The 22,083-nt window shown below is 36.7% G+C and overlaps 1 protein-coding gene across 6 annotated transcripts in view; it reads left to right on the top strand.

Annotated features, from left to right (window-relative positions):
- The window catches only part of KIAA0232 (KIAA0232 ortholog), a 65,431-nt gene that overhangs the window by 4,453 nt on the left and 38,895 nt on the right, over positions 1 to 22,083 (top strand). For 3 of the 6 annotated variants that reach the window (XM_074865693.1, XM_074865691.1, XM_074865692.1), the window contains exon 2: positions 14,452 to 14,955. The exons of 1 other annotated variant lie outside the window; for it this stretch is intronic. In XM_074865693.1, the coding sequence (XP_074721794.1) occupies positions 14,725 to 14,955 (231 nt within the window). In that variant the 5' untranslated portion in view covers positions 14,452 to 14,724. Of the gene's footprint in view, positions 1 to 14,451; positions 14,956 to 18,111; positions 18,178 to 22,083 lie in introns of those variants that run through there. 2 more of the 6 variants (XM_074865694.1, XM_074865695.1) reach the window with 2 other exon arrangements.

Here is a 22,083-nt window from a genome sequence, read left to right as displayed (position 1 = left end):
TCTGTTCGTAACTTAGTTTCTGTATATCCACTTTGGTATCTGTCTTTCCAAGAGATATATTTCTAAGGCAGTAGTGTGAAAATCTCAATTATAAAGGATTTAAATTCATTTTTCATTGTTGTGGTATTGCATGTAATAGATGAATTATATTTTGCTAAGTTTGTGCATAGTCTGTGCTCAGGCTTGCTATAACAGTTTTCATTTTTAATATAACTTGGGGAATGTTTAAATTTGTCTTTTTTACTGTATTGAGGAAGAATTTTCAAATATGCGGTCCATGCTAATCTTACTTTTGTCTGTAACTTCCTAGGCCTTATTCTAGAAAGGATTGCATGTGAAAATGTATACTCTGTGCAAAAAACTTGTGAATAAATAAAAATAGATTTTAACAGGGATGAAATCTGAATAGCCTTGTGTTCTTTTTGTAGCTTTTAAAAATCTTCCCCTAGTTATTTATCAAATTTATATAAGGAACAAGGTCTGCTGGATAGAACGCTGGACTAGGACTGAAGAGACCTGCAGTTTTCTATCAGCTCTGTCACTGAGTGGATTCAAGCAAATTGTTTCATTTTAGTGTGCCTGTGTTTAAGGTGCTGTATGGAAAGGAGGAGCTGTTACGCTTTTTATATGTTATTAAATTGTGTGAGTGTGGGTTTTTTGTTGTTTCTATAGTTTGGTTAGATGAACTAGCTTGGTCACAGAAGAATTCTGAAGGTCGCCATAGTTGCACTGCAGATGAGATTTTGCATATATAGACTGGGGAAGAAAGTACACAGAGAGAAAAGAGAGTAAGAGGCTAGGGGCAGCGGAAGGCCAGAAAAAAATAAAGCAACTTTTCTTAAGATTGTATAGTTTTAACATCAGAACAGCAGAGTTGAGTTGCAAGATACGTATACTCTGCAGAGTTATTCCAGGTAGCGTTAGCTTAGTCAGGATTTAGACTGAGATGATAACCTTCAACAGTAAAGTGGGAAAACATGTTAAAACATACGTAGAGTGATTAAGGAAATTATTTTGATCATTTAGCATGTCATGTGTGCTTTTAAAGAAAATAGTGTTTTATTAGCATAAAGAAAAAAGGCTGCTTGAAGCATCACTAATGAAGAAATCAGTAATGCGTATTGCTGCCATTGGCTGAGTGATTAATTCTCACTAAATCCTTGTGACACTGTAATCTGTTATTACAAACTTGAAACAAATTTGAAGACTCTGTGGCTGAGTGGGAGTGCAACATTAAAACACTGCATTGAATTTAGGCCACTGGCTTATCTTGAAAGAAACGGAGCCAGCTTCCAGTGATTTGTTGGACTGATTACTTACGAAACTTCAGGAAAAACTTTTTACTGTTTCATGATATTTCAATTTTGCTGGCTGAAGATTTTGAGTTAATGACTGTTACTAATTAGCTAAAGGTCTCTGTTGAGTGAATTCCTATTATCCTGGTTCTGTCTTCTGGGGTAGAAGTTCACTCCGCTGCTTATTCAACTATTGCATTTAACAGTGAAATTGAATTATCTATACTAATTTTTGTTTCATTGCAGTTTTCATAGCTGCTTTGCTGGAAGTCATGTTGATTTGTGCAGGGTGACACAAGAGTTTTAGAATGATTGTGTAAGTCCAGATATTAGTTTAATTTTCATATTTACATAGATCATTTTTTGCCCAGCTTCTCTGAACAGGATATCTTATCAGCTTGAGAGAAACCTCAGAGTTCCAGTTTTTAGTAACTTTGTTCTTGAGTTGTGAAAGAAATGCCTTGGTTAACAGTGCAGTAACTTCCTTGAAGAGAAGTAATATGATGCTAACCTGCTGGTTTTTGTAAGAGGTTTTCTGGTGGTGATAGTTAAATATTTTGTATTTTAGTAAAATAAGATTTCCAACTGTCATTTGAAGTAGCAAACAGCAAATTTATTATTTTAAGAGCAATATTAATCTGTCCTACCTGTTCAGTTTGTAAACTTTTTTTTTTTTTAATAAGCAGTAGCATTTCAGGCCACATACTTAATCATAAAAGTGGAGGTATGATATGACAATAAATATCACCACTGTTTTTAAGAAAAAGAAGAAAAAGACATTTTTCTGGCAGTCTTACAATGTAAATGGAACAAACAATGCATATGCAAATGCACTCAAATGATAAAATAAATATTCTTTCATGTGAACTGTTCAGAATTGCAGAGTTCTGCTTCTGATCTCAATTTCATAAATACATAGAATTTTATTTAATAACATTATGGATTAAAAATTAGAGGTGGTAGAAGTACAGGAGAAAAGAACTTGAAACAATTTCCTTTGTAGGTCTGCCATATTTTCTTTGCTGCAAAGTTGGTATCTTCTCTGCTGGTTAAGTCATAGAGCTTACAAATTCAACTTGTCAGAACTCTTTGTGATTACTGAACCTCTTGTGGCTGACACATTGTACATTTTTACAGAGTTACTAATGAAAACATTGTCTATATGTGACTTCCAACTGAATTTGTGATAACATCTTTTTTTTATAAAGAGCGCTGTTGAAAAGACTATATGGTTAGGCAATAGTTGTATTTGGTTTTAAACCCTTCATGAGGCTGTTTTAAGCATTTCAAAAAGGTAGTAATTAACTCCTTGAATTGCAGACCAAGTATGGAAAACTTCAATAGTAAGCATTCAGAGATGACCTTCATACAAAATAAAGAAGTTAAAATGTATAGTGTGGTCATTAACTAGTTAGATGTTTATATACACCTGAAGTATAAATAGCTGGAGAAATACCATAGCCTTTAAATGGACAGTAGTTATTGGATCTTTGGCATTCATAATTCATTCTCCTTTTCTCTCCCCAGCCAAAAGATGCAATATATGCCTAAGAATAAATTGTATATTAATTGAAATAAATCCTATGTGGTTGCATGGAGAGAGTGGCCACTGGGCTACTTGGTACTGCAGTAGCATTCCAGCTGATGTGAAGGGCACTGAGTATTTTATCAGGGTGGCCCCACTGGCAGCCCAGGGAATGATTCTGTATGGTGGCTGCCTGTGCCTTGGAGGAGGCTGGCAACACTTGTTGGGCACACTGGTGGTCGTGTCGGTGCACGGAGACATTATGAAACGAGAGGCAAGTCTGTTTTAATGGACGCACATGTAACTTGGCCTCCAAGCCGTTACCATCCCGCCTGGGAAGGAACATCAAACACAGGCAAATAGCTGTTAGTAACAGGTGGTTTGAACTGCTCTAAAAGTTGAACTGCAACTTTTATAGCATCAGGAGGGCAGGAAAGAGAGTGATCAGAGCAGTTGAGAGAATGTATCTGATCTTTGCGTTACTTGACTGCATCCTCTGTTGCGTTGTTAAGCCCCCCCACATGCAGTCTAGGTGCTAGAAAGGCTAGTGAATATCGTGAGACACAAGTAGTAGAAAGCTTACAGATTTTACATGCCAAAAGTCCTGAAGATAAATGTCTCAGCTTAAAATGTGTGCATCCTTTGTGATCTTAGTTATATTTGGTTTTGGTTTTTATTAATGCCATTTATGTTTCCTTAAATCTGAAAAAGAGTAATTGAATCAATGATGCATGTTCTGTTGCTTGTGTACATAGTGAAAGATACAGCTTTTGATAAATAGTGTCCCTGTGAAGATTCTCATGGGACTGAACAAAAAAGGCTGTAACTGTTTCCTCTTTGAGGTTACTGCTAGACAAGTGTTTCTCCCCATCTAGACAAGTATTTCTCCCCAGGACCTCTCAGGCCCTGTAGCAGTCCATCCAGGCAATCCTTGTGTGTATCAAACCTGAGGGAAACAGGAGAGAGTGAGATGCTTGTCATTAGCTTTACTCTGGTATGCTGATAAGATCTGCAATTTTAAATTGAAAAACTTAAATCATGCCAATGTCTTCAATGGTAAAAAGAAATGTTTTGGAACAATCTGATGTCAGTGATACTGAAATTACAACAATGGTTGGGGAGTAATGTAAAGTATGAGCTGAGACAACATCTATGTTTTTGAGGTGTACATGTGCCCACCTTCTGCATTAGCACTCACTTTCTCTTGGGTTCTCCACACTTTGGTAATCCTTAATATTCTAGGCTAGCTACAGTGCAACACCTGCCTCTCTCTTACAACTTGAAGCAACCGGTAATTTCTTTGCCATCTCCAGGTTACTGTTGCAGTGGGATTCTGTTTGTTTTGAGGCTGAATCTGCTGAATGATATAAGTATGGGGTACAGTTGCATGGGTCAGCAGGGAATTTCTGTAAAAATGTTGGAAGTACATATCATATCTATTGAAGTACCTGGATTGGCTTCCACACTTCGTGTTCCAAAGAATAATGCTGGTTTGAAAGACTTGCATCTGAGTTAGCTAAAATGTAGTTTCAGAACTCTGCCTTCCTAATGTTTTCTTGTTCTACTTAAGTGTATCTAACAGTGGGCCGCTGCTGAAAGGGGCAACCCCACTTCATCTCTTATGCCAGATGTAGAAATTTTGTGGCAACGAAGCAAGTTGATTGCTTATTTGTATTTTTTGAAGACTGGCCCCCCAAAATTGCATTTTTTCCATTTAGAACAAACTGATCTAGTTTGTTCTTGCAACCACACAGTGGATGGGTTAAGTACAAGAACAAAAGGGTGAGAGGGCCAGGAAGGGACGATGTGAGACACAGTAGAATGTCCTTTCTCGGTGGCAGTATGTGGTTGCAGTGCAGTTTGTCTTATGCTAACTAGCCTTTGAGTCAGCCACACAGGTTCCTCTGTCAAGATGCTGCTGCTGGTGGTCTCTTGAAAGTTACTTACTGCTGGTATAAAGACCATCACTTCTGCAAACTGGTATATGTGCTGGCAATAGTAGTAATTACTTCAACTTTTGTCAGTTATATGCAGCATTAAGTTCATTTTTAATGTGAAAAATATTTACTTAAACTCATTATCATTAGATGTCTATTTGTATTTTTAAACTTACAAAAAATTAACATATTTCTAAGTTATGTGATATGTGTACATTTTCCTTTTTTCAGATAGGATTTTTTTAAAAAGTAGACTTGTTTAAACAAAGGATTAAAATTTAATTCAAACACCGGTTTTAAGCATCCTAGAAATTTATTTCAAAATCTAGTCTGGACAGTAACAAACCAAACTGGAAAAAAATTTTCTCCTGGCAGTTTATGTTCCTCTTTTTAAAGAATAGAATGGAATTACTTGGACTGTACTGGTAGCTGGATAGCCTTGTTTGGACAAATTCTTACTAAAATAATGTAAATGTTGCCATTGTTAATGGCAGCTGGGCATTAGAAATTGGTGAAGTGGTATTTGACTCCTAGATTCAGACAGTCTATAAATATCTTTCAATTTATTAAATTTGATCAATGCTTGAAAGTGTTTTGAAGAGTTGTAAGTCCTTCTTAAAATTAATAATGAAATTTTTGGAGACATAATGCTTTGGGTTGGGGGAGTGCAGGTTACAGATATACTGTACACAGACTTACATGGTACAGCTGCACAACAAACTGTGGTACCAGAAATTGTTTTGAGATTGTTTTATTTCTTGTGTTTTATCTTGTCAGAAATGCTTTGGACTCCATTGTGTTTGTTGAAATGGAAGTGGTGGCTATGTGCTGCATAATGAAGTGCTTGCCTTTGATTTTTCTTATGCATCTTTAATGTTGAGTCTTGACCTTCTGAAATGGTTTCCTGAGTGATGCTATGAAATAACAATACTTCTGTCTTGAAGGTAAAATTTGCTTTCTAAATTACCAAGACACCTATTGAACCATGATCTTCAAAACTTGCCAACTACTAGGGCTTATTAATTAAATTTTTAAGACATATTACATGTAGTGAAGAAGCACTTCCTAGAGATGCTTCTTTACAAGTCTGCTATATGTAATAGGAACCCTTTCAAAAGAGTCTGTGTATGAAGCCTCTGTCAGACCTTCTTATAAATCTATGAAGTGATGAAGGTTTTGTTTGTGGTGGACATAGTATGCTGTGGCTGTTCTTCACAGTGTTTGGAGGTTTTGCTGCTAGGTCATGCTTTTTCCTCTTTCCATCTTGAGGTTTTTTCCTAACTTACAAATTGTACATCTTACAATTTTCCATCTTATATTACATGTTCATTTTGAGGAAGTGAGAATACTCAGGTTACTGAGAATCTGGGGTTTTGGATACACAGCTGAAGCCCTAGTGTAGGTGCCTCACCAGCTAATTCTGCAGTCCATTAATAATTGTTTCCTGTAGCTCCGTTTTTGCTCTCTGATAGGATTGGTGTTCTGGCATCTTGTAACAAAGTTCATATATGTTAATAGTGTGCAGCCCTGTGAGTGCATCAGCTAACTGAACTCCTCCAGCTACTGTTTTTTGAAGTGTTGTTCTTGTATTATGGTGAACATGAATGTTTTATAAGAACAGCTGTAGTGGTTCAGACAAAGGCTTTGTCAAATCAGGTACTTGTCTGCAACAGCATCTGTGAGTGAGTTGTTAAGGACAACAGAGGATGGGGAGAGTATATGTGGTACCTCTCCTGAATACCCCCTCAGCCTCACACCCTGTTCATTCTAGGGGATTTCCTGAGCCTGATGTAGTTTGTCTAGTAGGAAACTCTCAAGGGATCTCTCTTGTTCAATTTCCTTTGGGTCTTCAGTATCTTTTGGCAAGGAATTTCTGGTAGCTGTTGTGTGAAGTTTTGTGCATAGCTCTTACTAGCTGGTTGGTAAGTTCTGTTTAAAAACGACATTGGGCAGTCTGTCTATCCATGGAGAGGCATGTCATCTTTGATATTACAGGACCAGGGTTGCATGTTATGTACAATATGTGTGCAAAAACATTAATTCAGTGATGCAAAGATTAGTTTTGTTCTGTGATTTGACTATTGCTGGGTTTGATCTTATAGTTTCATGGAATATCTAACATACGACCTGGGAAATAGATCCTGGGATTATTAGTCAGCTCACAACTTGTTTTTCTATGTCTTAATAGCATGGGGTTATTATTCTTCCCTGTCTCATTTCAGGTCTACCTATGATGAGTTTTGTTTGCCTTTTAATTCGCCAGTCCAGTTTCATAAGGTCCTTCTGCATTTTTTCAGTTATTTTGTGTTCACTATCCCTGATAGCTTACTGTTTGGTGGTTTCTTAACTGTGTCATCTCATCTTCCTGGTCACTTATGAAGTTAAGCAATGCAGGTCCCAGTGCAGAATCCTACAGAACTGTGCTGGTGATGTCCCTGGTGTCATCTTGGTTATGTCTCTGTTCTTTTTCTTTGCTAACCTAAGTAAATGAAGCTTATATGGTAGCTCTTGAATCCTTTTGAGTAATTCCAGTAAGCTTTTATACAGGGTTAGCAGCTTCAGATTTTCATTTGGATAAGTGTTATGAAAATAAGCTTGCAGATTTACAAGAGAAAAAAATCCTGCAGTAACACCCACACACTGGTTTCTGTCTCCTCTCTGGGTTCTCTAACTTGACTGGTGTTACACCAGAACCATAGCATAAGCCCAGCCTTGTTAGGTATCAGTCAGCCATAAAACATATATCCATTACAAATGAGATTGTATCACTCTTGCAGTTCCCGATAATAGTTCTTAATAAAAGGAAATTCTCTGTATATCTAAAAGTTAATTCACAGAGCTGCTTTTACACTTCTGACCACTTGTAGTGTTCCTTGCTTTGATTCCAGCCAGGTGTTTTAATCTGTGTTTCTCATGGCACAAGAAAGCTTCTGAAGCTTTGTGGCAGAAATTGTCTGAACTCAGATGGAGGGAGAGGTTTGTTTATAGTGTAGGCATTATCAATTTTTTTGTTTTATGATAGTGTTTCAGTGCCTTGGTCATGAATCAAGTCCCTGCTCTGCTGTTTATTGTACAATAACATCAAACATCACCAACACATAAAAAAGCTGTCCTTGCTCTGAAGACTAGACAGCCAAATTTCTTAGATTATCGAGGAATGTGATGAAAAAGTGTTAACTTCCTTTTACTTCTGAATTCACATGTCTTTTAAATGCCATGTGAAATTCATTAAGGACACAGATTCCATTGTTTGTTAGATTTTAAACAGGCTTTGTTTCTGGGCTTTGACAGTGCCCTCCCCAGTGTGTGGCTGTTTGGTTTGTATGTTGAGGGTTTGTTTAGATTTTTCACTGAAAAAAACAAATGATGGTAAAATTGCTGATTCCTCCATAATATATAAGAACAATTTTGGATTTCTGTTACCATCATATGATATAACTGTGCTTTTGGTTATCAGTCTTCTAGAGGGGATTGAAATTTACTGAAGTGAATATGTGATTTTAGTATATTACCAAAATTGACGAAATTTTCACTTTGATTTATACAAATCAGGATTTGCATATTTTTGCTACATGTAGTTGTCAGGGAGAGGAAGGATTGTTTTCTTTTAATAGAACCATTCTGGGAAAAAATACTGCTGCTAAAAAACTTTGTCCTGACTAAAAAAATGTGGACACTTATATCCATGTTAAATAAATTTAAAAAAATAAAAAAAAAAATCTATAATCTTTCTTTTTCTCTGTGCATTGAAAAATTGTCATACATTGTCAAAGACCCTAGTGGGGAAACTTTTGAAAATGAGAGCTGTTAATTGTAAACTATATAATGTACTGGCATATTTTGAAGAATAATAGAGGAGACTTTGTATAAAACAGCAGTTGCGACTTAACTGTTGTGTGAGAATTTGTCTGGTCTAATTGTTAACATATAACAGTAGGCAGAATGAAGCACTGGAAACACAGATGTTATCCCCTTTGGGAATGGAAGGAAGGAAAAAGGTAGCAACTGTAGCTTTATCCCAGAGATCGACTTCTATGTAGTAGATGTATAAAAATGTATAAAGAGTAACTTTGAGGCTTGAGAGACTTCATTTGCAGATTATACAAAAAAATAGTACGTGTTTTCAACTTCCTTCTCTATGTAGATCCTGTATTTTTTTTTTTTTCCACTGAGAGTATAGACACCAGTGTATGAATTCAAGCCTGCAGGCAATTTTCTTTTTAAGTTACCTTTTTATGATCTCCAAGAAATAGTCTGTGGACCTTTAGTCTACCTGAAAGAACAGTAAGGGTATGTTTTTTAGTCTCCTATTAAAATATTTTCTGTTACTTTAAGAGCTGATAGTAGGTATATCTTTAAGAAAGCTTGAAAGCTTGTTAAAGCATTAAGTTGACTTTTTTTTTTTTTTCATTTACAAAAAATGGTTGTTGAGAACCTTTCTGTGTGGATACATAATTTTCAGAGGCCTCTTGGTGCTGATAAAATACAGATGAGGTTACCTTAGATTAATTCAGTGGGTTTTGTGGTTTGGCTTTGGTCACTGTTTTCCAAGATTAGAAACAATTGGGAAAAAAAGGCCTTACTTTTAAGCTCCTTAAAAGAACAACTTTTTTTGTATGAAGGGGAATTATGAAGAAAAAAAGCTGTTGAAGACTTGAAAATGTCTTGCCTGGTATGAGCTTTTAGCCAATCTACCATTTCTGTTGATAGTCCAATAAGAAATTAATTGAAAAGTGATTTAATTACACATTTCTTTTACTGCACTCTTTGGTAATCTCAGTGTAATTTTACACTGTCATGCTATATTCCCGTAGACACAGCTGTCAAAAGAAGGTGTTTGTGTGGCACTCACTATTGCAGTACCAAGCCACTTTTTTAAAAAAATTATATTGACTATTTGTTATTACAATACCCATATTCCATTTCACTTATGGGGAAGACTAGGTTTTTTTTAGTCTTTAGAAAAGGTTATTTATGATGCCAGAACAACTCCGTTGTAGGCAATGGACCTGAAGTGTTCGAGCTTCAGTTTCTGTACTGTTGATCCTCCCTTCTTGTTTCTTGCTATAGATAATTTAAAGTTGTCACTTCTCTGTAACTCAACCTCAGGAGACTAAAACTCAGTTATTGTCTTCTGCTGTCTATTTTAGGTCAAAGGAATGTTTAGTGACTATCACACTTAGAATTTTGAGAAAAAGTATCTATTCTAAGATAGTCTAAATTGTAAAATCTTAGTGTTTACACAATATTGTATTGTCATTCCTTTACAAGACGCTTCACAAACTGGCTTTTGTGCCTCTAATTGTTAAGCTGTTGACAGTTTATCTAACATTGACCTTGTTCAGGTCATTGATTAGTATTACAGAAACTGAAGGTTACTTAAAAGGAAAAATTCTAATAGGAAGTGGAGTAAGTATAAATTCTTTTGAAAGAATTTATCAATAGTTTGTGAAAACTACAGATTACTCACCAATCGTAAAGTCAAAAATATATGATTAGAGATGTGTAAATTTTAATTTGGTAATTCTTTAATTTGGTAAGGCGTGTCCCTCCATCATATTTTATAGCTGAGAATGGAGAATTCTTTCTGACTTGATAGTTAAAATAACTAGCCTGGCACTAATTACTTAGGCTGTAATGTAGTCTCCCTGTTCAGATTAGCCATGGTCATTGTGAGAATAAAGTAATTTTTAACAACAATGTGAAAAAGATTAAGAAGGGATGATAATTTATTTGTCAGAAAATGATATGTCTGAAATTGAGCAGAAATGTTTGCTCTCTGACTTGTATTAATTTGATATGGAAAGCTTCTCTCTAGTACTGGGATGGGAAAATACTCAGTTTGCATTAAATTTTGTTAATTCTAAACTATAATGGAAATATGTTTAAGACTTTATGTAAAATAAAGTACTTGAGACAGTTGTAAAATGAGAACTGTCAAATATTATTTCAGAATTTTATTCAGATTTCCAGGTTTTTTTTATATCATGTATATATTTTGAAACTTAAAATAATGTTAAAATAGGTAATTGAATATGATATTCAGAAAAGCTGGACTATAATACTTGAACGTGACAGAAATTTTGTTCTCTCATTTCTTAATTCCTGTGATAACCTGTCTCTCTCTTGCTGTCTCTCCCCTTTCCTCCTCATCTGGAAAAAGCAAGACAGGCTTTAACTGGTCAGCCAAAGTCAATCAGATTTTGTCAGCCTAGATCTCAAGAGTTGAGTTTCTTAAATGTCTCGTGAAAGTAAGTGTAAAGATAGAAAAGAGAGGCCACGTTACCTCATTCAGGGAAAAGCTGAAGCATAAACTCAGTCCTTACTAGGTGTGGAGGATCTAAACCACGTGTCTAAGTAAGTTTGATTGAAGTTACTCAGTATCCAGAATCAGAATGGTTTGGGTTGGAATGAGCCTTTAAAGATCATCTAGTCCAACCCCCCCTACTGTGGACAGGGACATCTTTCACCAGATCAGGTTGCTCAAAGCCCTGTCTAGCCTGACCTTGAACACTTCAAGTAGGTCATCCACAACTTCTCTGGACAAGCTGTTCCACCCTCATAGTAAAAAATGTTTTCCTTATGTCCATTCTAAATCTCCCCTCTTTCAGTTTAAAACCATTGCCCCTTGTTCTGTCAGTACAGGCCCTCATAAAAAATCTGTCCCCATAGGCCACTATAAGGTCTCCCCAGAGCCTTTTCCTCTCCGGGCTGAACAACCCTACAGCTCTCAACCTTTCTTCATAGCAGAGGTCTTCCATCCCTCTGATTTTCATGGCCCTTCTATGGATCCACTTTTAACAAGTCCATGTCTGTCTTATACTGGGGACCCCAGAGCTGAACACAGCACTCCAGGTGGGATCTCACAAGAGTGGAGTGGAGGGGGAGAATCACCTCCCTCAACCTTCTGGCTATGGTTCTTTTTATGCAGCTCAGGATATGGTTGGCTTTCTGGACTGCAAGCTCTGGCTCATGTCCAATTTTTCATCCACCAGTATCCCTAAGTCCTCCTCTGCCGGGCTGCTCTCAATCCCTTCATCCCCCAATCTGAATTGATACTGGGGATTGCACTGACCCAGGTGTAGGACCTTGCACTTGGCCTTGTTGAACTTCATGAGTTTCACATGGACCCACTCCTCCAGTCTGTCAAGGTCCCTCTGGATGGCATCCCTCAAGCAAAGCAATTGCACCACTCAGCTTGGTGTCATCTGCAGGTTTGCTGAGGGTGCGCTCAATCCCACTGTCTGTTTAATTGATGAAGATAATAAATAGTATTGGTCCCAGTATGGACCTTAGAGGGACAGCACTCATTACTGGTTTCCACTTGGACATTGAGCCATTGACTGTAACTCTTTGGACATGGCCATCCAGCCATTTCCTTATCCATCTAATAGTCCAGTCATCAAATCCGTATCTCTCCAATTTAGCAGTAAGGATGTTGTGTGGGACCGTGTCAAAGGCCTTACAGAAGTCTAGGTAGGTGACAACTATAGCATTTCTGTTGAACTTCCAATACCCATTGCTTTGCTATATTGGATACTCAAAACTTTCAAGGAAAAATATGATCACCTTAACCAAACCCTCTCCATCCTGCCTCTCTTGACTGGTGTTGATGGTGTCTTTGCAGACCAAAGACTACTAGGAACGTGTGTTTGCTGTCCCTCTCCATTCTCCATACGCTTTGTAAAAGAAAAGATTATGGGATAAAATAGATGGGAGACCTGCTGAATTAGAATAAATTAATTTCTTGTTTGGTCACTTTCTCACTTTTTTTCCCCTGATTTTCCTCCCCATCCACCCTTTCATAATTCCCCTTTCCAGTGGAACTTTATGTCAACTCTGTCAAAAAATTGTTTGTTCCCTGAACATTCAGGTAGTTCTACTCCATGTCTCAAAAAAGACAAATCAAGAGAGTCAGTTTTCACAGATCTTTGAAACATGGGGTTTGTGGGGCTGACTGGGATCGTGGCATTGACTTGGGGACAGTGTTCATCACATGTTGTGATGTGGAGTACCAGCAGGAGAAGGATGAAGTAGATATTTGAGTTGAATGCTGTTCTTCAACAGTTAAGAGAATATGGGCTGCATAATAGTTGGACTTGTGGCTCTTGATTTGAAGTATTTTGGTCACAATATTAGACTTTTATCATATGTTCTGTTCTCTGATTATGTGATGAAACAGTAACCTCTGGGCCCTTTGCAGGATGTTTCTACCTACTGATATCTATGCTTACGAGATTCTGACTAATACAAACATGTTACTGACAAAGATTGAATACTCTTGTATTGCCTACTTTCTCAAAGTGAGCATTGCAATCAGAGAAGTAAGGTGACTTTAGGTGTAGGGTTTTGGCAGCTCTATAGCAACTGATTATAATGGGTTTCTTTTCAATGATGTTGCAATTGACTCAGTAAAGATCAGAATATACAGTTGTACCTGGGTGGTGATGCAAAGAAAGCTTCTAAAAACTATGATACTCTGTTGTGTGGACATAGTTATCAACTGTAAGGTCATCTTTCAATTTTGTTTGGCCACAAAACACATGCTGCCCACATGAAGTGCTGCACACAGTATATAGTTTAGATAGTTATATTAGGTGATGTCTGTTTTGAGTGTGTTGGTCATCTTGTGGTGGGGTTGAAACAAAACAGTAGATTTTTGCTTAGATCCTTTAGTTTTACTTTCCACTGAAAGGAAACAGCTAGGATTTGAGCTTTGTTTTCTCTTGCTGAGAAGCTGGAGAGAGGAGGCCTACACAAATGCCAGATTGGCATGTGGTTGATGGTCAGACGAGTCCAAAAATGCCTTTTTTTGAACTGGCTGCTTTTGGGTTAGAGGGCAAAATGCTTATGTGTGTGGTGCTTGCACCTTCTACCCCTTACTTACCGAGATTGATTTGGGATTGTGGTATAAGTCTTAAGATGGTTTGTCTATTTTAGGATATGATTTAGAGTGTAAGCTTCAGGTAAGACTGGTGTATGCTTTCTGTAAAGAGGGTTAAATGTTAATTCTGGCACTGATAAATTATGTTCTGCTCAAATTTTTTTAAGTTACTCCAGAGATTTATATTTTTATGAGGACAGATTTTGGATAATAAAATGCTTTGCTGTCCTGAGGCAAGGCAAATATTGAAACTAAAAAAATCCCCCAAACCCAAGCCTGAAGATAGCAACTATTTAGTGGTAGGATTTATGAAACTTCTGGCCAGATGAATTTCATAAATTCAGTGTTTTATAACAGAGACACTTTTTTTCTATTCCACAAACGGAAATCACTGCAAAACAGTAGGATTATATTGTCTTCTAGTGATGCAAAATATAGTCAGTCTTTATGCAGACTAACATAGATTGGGGTTTTTTTAATCAAAGTGGGTTTTTTTAGCTGATAGTGAAAGTAATAAAATCTCATCTTTCCCATAAAGCTGGGTCAAATGTGTTTCAATCAACGGATTAGTTGTGAAGTCTTTGATGAAAGAGTGTCTCTTCCTGCATTAAAAAGTACTTTTCTAAAAGTCACCTTTAAATTTGGAATAATTCCTGTTACTCTTCAATATGACACTGAATAGGTGTACTATATATGTGGAGTAAGCAGTATGTAATGACTGCTTTCTACATTGGGTGTTTTTTTCACTGTTTAATATTATTTATGTATGGATACATATTATCACAACTTATCGTTTTTTCCTCTTTATAGGTCCTGCTGGGGACTTGCATCTGGCCTCAATGTGAAATTAAGGTAGAAAAACACATCTACATATGTGTTTGCTAGTAGGATTTAGTTTATTCACTGGTCATGCCTGAAGAGTGATGTTCGTCTCTAGACGGCTAACTGCCAGGAAATATAAATGATTGTCCTAGAAGTCAAGCCTCTCTCCTATTTACTGGAGTGAAAATCACCTCCAGATATCGACGGAATATCAACTACAGAAAATGCTTCACGTTATAAGGATGCCAACCACCTAGATTCATGCGCCCTATCTGTACAGTTGTTGTGGATGGTTTGCCATCTGAAAGCTCCTCAAGCTCTTATCCAGGCCCTGTATCTGTTTCTGAAATGTCTCTGCTACATGCTTTGGGTCCAGTGCAGACCTGGCTGGGACAAGAGCTAGAGAAGTGTGGCATTGATGCCATGATTTATACTCGGTATGTCCTCAGTCTTCTGCTGCATGATAGCTATGACTACGACCTGCAGGAACAGGTATTTACATATTTTAGATGTTGTCCAGTGAAAGTGAGTTTTTGTATCAGTTATGTTTTGTGTATTATGGGTATGGCTCAGACTGGGGGGCGGTTGTCTTTCAATGTGTGGGTGGAAGGGAGGTATAAACAACAGGGGGAATCAAATTTGATGGGTGGACTGAGATTAACGTAGTTAGTTTGCTGTAGGAGCAATTACATTAAACAAAATTTTCACACTGCTACCATTGATATCAGAATTATTACCACTGGAATGTTCTGTATCAGAAATGCAGACCTTCAGTACTCATGATTATAAGGTTAATTTAATACTGGAACCATTAGTAAACTAATGTAATTCTTGTAAACTGTGTGTCAAATTGGCCTACTTCACAGTAGTTTGTAGACTCCCCATCACTTCTCATGGATTTCATCTTGTGTTATTTTCAGTAAAGAATAAAAAAACCCACCACTTTTTTTTTTAGTATTCAAGTATTTGAAATACATTATTGCACATACATTATTCATCTCTTCTAAAAGAATGTTAGTGCTGAATCCTGATAAAAGGGTTGCAAAAGAGTAGTGGAACAGTGAGTCGCTATACATGGCTGTAATTCAGAAAGGGCAGGGAAAGAAAGGTGAAGCTACGTACAACTCTGTTTTCATGTGTCTTTATTGCTATAGATTTTACATGTCCCTAGAACATAGTTTTCAGTTCTGATTTCACCTCTTTTTTTTCTTTTTAATTTTCTAAATTTTAATTTCTCTGTATCATCAGCCTATATCAAAATACTTCTAATAGTGGAGTTTTCTGGATGTAGGACTCGGGGAAGTTCTGGTGTTTTCAAGAAAGGATGAGGATGCTGTTGATCATAGACTTCATCCTATAAGGTGGTTTCTGATTACAGTGGGAAGGAAGGAAAGCAAATACCTCTTATTTGGTGGCTTAATTGTTAGTTCTTTTTTGTTGCTGTTGTTTTGGTTACACTTCACACATTGCCACCTAACTGCTTCAGAACTTTCATTGTTTTCTAGCTTACCGTTTTAAAAATCCAGCAAGAGCAAGGCAGGGTATTGTGGAATAGATGTAAATGTAGCTGAAGCATAAAAAAATTCATGTCAGATGCTGCCAGTTTCTGAACTCTTAGCAACCATTACTGTGCATAAAAGCCTTCCTGCTTCCATTGTCCAAACCAGAAAACTTTATGTGCAAAAGTAATTTTTGTTCAGAAGTTTATCTAGGAAGCAGTGGAAGTCACTAGAAACAACTAATAATAATAATCATCATTAAAAAAACCACTGCTGTAAGCACTCTTTAGAATGTACCTTGACAGTGAACTTGTAGGTCTTGATCAGACATGAATAGCTGTATTTTAGAAGGGGACAGAATAAAGTTTTAAAACCTGTTTGAAAGGAGGGTGTAGGGTGAGGACAGAAGAAAGAAACCAAGTGAAACCACACCAGAATATGAGGAGCTTTATAGATAGCCCTGTGGCCTTAGGGAAAAATGAAGACTTAATTTCTTTTCAGTCCGTTTTAGAGTATAGTCATACTGTGAATTCACTACTGTTTTCTTTTTATCAGGCTTTGCATGAAGCAGGGTAACTATGTTATGAAAACCTCATTCAGTTTATTTCTCGTTTAGATACCTTAACTGGGTGCTTTGTGGGTTGATAGCCGAGCATTAAGGAATGTGTCTGTTCTTTTTCCAAGTTGATTATCTGAACCTAATGAGCCAAAGAGAGAAGAATACCACATGCTGATAGTGTAGCCAAAACCTGTGTTGCTGAGCGGGTGCTGTAGTACAAACGTACAGGATGTCTTCTGAAGGACATCAAGATTTGAAGAAGCTGGAAGTTTCTTTTCCACCTCCTCCAGTTTGATCCTGCTTATAACATACTTTTATCGCATTTGTTCCCTCTACTTCAAATAACTGTTTTCTAAGTTTTGAGACCTAATATCAACTTAGTTTTGGGATGTTATTCTATAATCGTGATTGGATGCATATGTTGTGAAACATACTGCTACCTAATTCCTTTCTCAAATAGACTTTAGAGACTGCAAATACATACGGAGAATTGAGGAAATCTTAAACCACATGTGCTTGTTCATTTATTTATTTCTTATTGCCTACTGGTTATTTTTATGACCTGATATTTTAAAATTAATTTTGGTTTAGTTAAGTCATTCAGAAACAAGAAAATCTGTACTCTAAAGCATATGTTTGCAAATAAGCAGTTTCAATCCAATTTTGCTGATGGGTACAGCATTAAGACAAAGGGGAAAAACAAATACTAGTGGTGTTTACAAATAGAAATCAGGGAAGAGTGCAGCAATTAAACATTTAAATGAGAAATAATTTAGGAGGAAAATACTGAGAGCTGCTGAGCTCCTTTTAATTCGGATTAATTACCATGGAAGAGGTGGCTGTTGACATCTCAGGAATTTTTTCTCCCATACGATTCCTTTGGTTCTTGAGAAAGATGACAGAATTTCCAGGGAAAGAACTGTTCTCAATAGTGGGTTTATTCCAATGATTTCTCCCCAACTTGGAGGATAGCCACAAAGAGGGTGGGAGGCTCTCTCTTCACAAGGAGCCACATGGAGAGGACAAGGGACAACAGGTGAAGCTTTGTCTTGTTATAAGAAAGAAATTCCTTTTTTATTTTTCTTTTTTTAGTAGTGAGAACAATCCTCCTCAGGAATGTGATGAGTCCCCATTGCTGGAGGTTTTCAAAATGCAGTAGGACAGGGTGCTAGATAATCTTATCTAGGCTCCCTTTCCCTTGAAAGGGTGGACCAGATCGTCTTTTGCGGTCCCTTCCAACCTGGGCTGTTCTAGAGCTCTGTTTCTCTGGAAGTGTTTAGCCATTACTTCTTCCCCAAAATACAGCAATGACTGTTTTGAACTGGTTAAGAAGGAATGTGTGGTCTCTGAACACCCAGAACAGGATTACACATATGAACAATCCATTGCAATGCACTTTTTTTGCAGGTGGGGAAGAGGGCAAATTTATGAAGTCTTAATCTTATGGTTACTGTATAAATCATCTTCATTAGAAATATTGCAAACTGAAGTTAAGATGGCCATTAAGATCTTTCTACCTCAGAATGTTGATGACATCATTAGCACTGTTTTAGTTGCTTCAGGGAGCCTCCTTCCGTGCTTTCTTTATAGTGTTCTGATGTCATCAACTGTAGCAGGCAAATGGAACTCTGAAGTCCTGGACTGAGGTTCTGTCAGGTAAGTACAGAAAGACTTGAAATAAAAAATTATTGAAAAATTATTGAAAAAACATCCCCAACCTTACTAGGCATACCCAGCTATTGAAAATATTAGTGCCGTGTTACCAGACACTTCTGTTTACGTTTAAAATAAATATTTCAAAAGAATATGGGAGTCTTGATTGACTAGGTCCTGAGGGTTGTTTTCGAGAAGAGGCAGGATGTTCCCTTCTGGTGTGTTAGTAATACGTAATATGTGGTTTCTGGTCTTGATTCTGCTGCAGACTTCTGTGGCTTTGGTCACTTGACCTCTCTTCCTCCAGTATTATCTGTCTCTGTATGGTGAGGTAGTTTGATATGTGGATAGAAGATAAAATGTGTTTAAGGTTCTGGTGTGGGGGGTTGGTTTTGGTTAGTTTGGTTTTTTTCATTTTTTTGTTTGTTTTGGGATTTTTGTGCATAAGGCTGGTTTTTTGGGAGTCTTTTCTGGTTTTGTTTGGTTTTTGTTTTTATTATTACTGTTAATTCCATGCCTTGCCCAATTAGAGTGGTCTCTGTTGGGTATCATTATATGAACTTAGGCTTAATATTGCGAAATGATAGATCAGTAAGTCATGAGTTTTTGGAGAGTTGATAGGGGCTTTTTGCAAGACTTGTGTGGGGGGCTGTGGCTGGAGGCGCAGTAAGGAAAACACACGTGAAAGTAAAACCCTAATATGCTGCAATCAAATTTTACTGGAATATTTGCAGTCTATTCTGATTCATTGGCTTAAACTGAAATCAAAATATTGGGAAAATTGATAAGCAGGTTTGTTTTGCCCAGCTGTGTTTCAAGGTACTAGAGAGCTTTCAAGAAAGGAATTTTATTTATGGTAAATTGCACTGTGGTTCCAAGATCTTCCAGAGCTGCTATGATTATACATGTGTTATATGTACCTATTAAGAATTATCGTAACACCTCCTGAATATACACACTTCAAATGTTTTTTAAAAAATACTCAAGTACTGAATTTAATCATTGGTGTTTATAGCACAATTCTTATTCAAGCCTTGCTACTACTTGCTACTTTTGGAAATGAGTCTAAAAGCTGAAGATGTAGAAGTTCTTAAGCAGTCCTTCATTCTTAGTGTGTGCACATTTTTCTTTCTTCTTTTTTTTTTTTATTTCCCTCTCTCCCCTCCCCTTGCTTTTTGCGACAATTATATTGCTGGTGGGAGGGTGTAAGAGGGCCGAAGGGAAGACGCTCTTTAGGATTTTCCCCCAGCGTTGACTGATGGAGGAGAGAATACAAAGAGAATATGAACTGGGTTTGCATATTTTCCTTAATTACTGTGACACAGGATGTTCACAGAAGTAGTTTGGGGGTTTTGTGGCTAATTAACTTAGGTCTGTCATATCAAAAGACGAGTAAGGACTTCAGTGGTAGATTTGCCTCCCCTTCCCCCGATGTTTCTTGCTTACAAACTTTCTAGAGAACATGATTCTCAAATTGATTTACATATAAATTAGGTGTCTACATGGTCAAAATTACTAAAGGAATCTGTTGAACCATGTTATATAACACATTATATTCATTATTTAGGTGTGTTGCGGTTTTTGGTTGGTTGGTTGTTTTGTTTTTTAAGATTTGAGTCCTATCAATGGTCTCTGTTCAGAATGTTTGGAAACCACTGGTATTTTGTTCTGAGGTAGATGACCTTTTAGATGCTTTTGGTCTGTTAAGGAAAACCTCATAAAATTGGTATGGATTTAAAGACTGTTATGGTAACTAAAGTGCAGAATGTTTCTGTTAAGTGTATATGCTTTCATCATTTACATTTTATAACTGATTTTTCTTATTTTAGAATAAAGGATAAATTAAGGAGAAAACCCCATGAAATTACTGACAAATCTTTAACTTTTGGGGACCCACAGAACTGCTGTTCTGAACATTGTGAGACAGCCTTTAGACTTCAAAATAGATTGATTTTTTAATCAGAATGTCTTCCTCTTAGTTTCCTAATGTTAAACCAACTAGGTGCTTTTAAGATTTCTGATTGTTATTTAAGTGCTAGTTAAAAGTATATTTGTAGATACATGTGTTCTCAAACCAGTTTGTGATACAGTAAATATTGCATTAATATAGTATAATCTGTGCGAAGCAGAAGGCATTGCCTTAAAATATATTTTGTGTGAAACATTTTTTCATTGATCTTTATTTGTACAGTATTAAAACCAGTGTTCTGTGTTGTATCTTTTATATACTATTTGTGAGCATAGCTGTTTCTGAATATAACAAGTTCATGTTTTTTTGCCTGCAGACTATTCTCCCTTTTGAAGGGATAGAGCCTTTATTTAAAAAAACACAAAATACCCAAAAAACCCCCCTCCAAACCTACCAGTTAGACACTCTGCAAGATAAAGGCTTTGTTTGTGAGCCTTTGGTCATGCAGCATGAAGGTCTAAATGCATTTGTTATGCATACTTTCCATATCAAGTGTCTTCTGTTGCTTTTGATCTACTTCTTTCAACTTGTTTTTGGAAGTTTACCTTTTTTTTGACTCTCAGAAGAAAAAATCCTAAAAGAGTTTTTTCTAAAAGATAATATTTTCCTGACTCTCAGAGTTAAGTAGCTGTTGTACTGCAAACTGTTATTCTGTGGCCAGCATGAGATTTTTCCTTTTGATTTTTCAGTTTATATGAGGGAGGGTTTCATTCTGGAAGACTGATTTGCAGACTGATTTGAAATAGTTCCATTCAGGTAATCTTTTATGTGGAGAAATAGAAAAAGTCTTCAGAATGATAGCTGCACTTCTGCTGACTCTCTGCTCATAGTTTTTATTCTTGCTTTTTCATCATTAGCACATACATATTTAAAGTCCAAAATGTAGTTTTTTATACTAAGAACAGAGGGGTGGAAAAGAGACCGCCGCCTACATATGATAAATTTTAGGTCTTTACTTGGTTGTTTTATCTCCACAAATGCTTTTGGCCTATCACACTTTGAACTGGGGTGGGGATATCATTGGCAGCTCTTCTGCATTTGGCTAGTGTGTGCTGGTGACACGGGACACTTTTTGTTGACATCACATGTGATGCACTCGCTAGGTTCCAAGATCCAGTCAAATGTGGGGCATTTATTATCTGTGCCATGCCATGTTGACCCAGTAGAGGGACCTGATGTCTAGATTTATTTTCTAGTAATAGATATTTTGTTTTTCACAGGTATATTTTAGGGAGAAGAGGATGTGATTTGTTATGTGTGTTCTGAAGTGAAAATCTCATCCATAACCTAAAGATAGGAGGAGAAATGAGGATTTGGTCTTCTGTACTATACTAGCCCTGTATTAAATGTTAATCTGGCTGACATGCCTATTTAACAAAAGATGATGATGCAGATTCTAGTGTAATTACAACTGCTCTTTTATCATCCCTAAGAAATAACTGTGGGTCATTCAAACCCTTTTTTTAACGCTTTAAAATATGCAGAGTATAGTTCAGTTACACTGTGGTAATGTTTTGTGACTGCTGCACACAAGTGTCATTAAGTTTCAAAGATCACCAGCAACACGTAAATTTCTTGAGTGCAAGACATTTTCAGTTTAGTTTGTATTTGTGTTTCTGCTTATTAAGTTGTGCAATATTCCTGTAAGAACAATTTTTAAATTTTTCTGTCCTTTTTTAATCATTACCCAAACTAAGTATGTAAAATTCAAGTTGTGGAAATGTGTGTATGAAGAAAAGAGTAGTTACATGGGAAAGGGAACTGTGAGACCAAGACTTCTGCCTAACTTTTTTATATGATTAATTTGAAGTCCTTAGAGTATTCAAATGTGTACATGTATGCAGGGTTGGGAATAAAATCCCTCTTTTTTTCTCATACATAAACATGTAAACCAAAGAAAAAGCAGATTTATCATATTTAGAAAACAGTGCTATATCCTC

This window comes from Strix uralensis, chromosome 4, assembly GCF_047716275.1.
Source record: "Strix uralensis isolate ZFMK-TIS-50842 chromosome 4, bStrUra1, whole genome shotgun sequence".
Lineage (NCBI taxonomy): Eukaryota > Metazoa > Chordata > Aves > Strigiformes > Strigidae > Strix > Strix uralensis.
The sequence above is the reverse complement of the archived record's forward strand: the minus strand, read 5'-3'. Positions and strand labels throughout refer to the sequence as shown.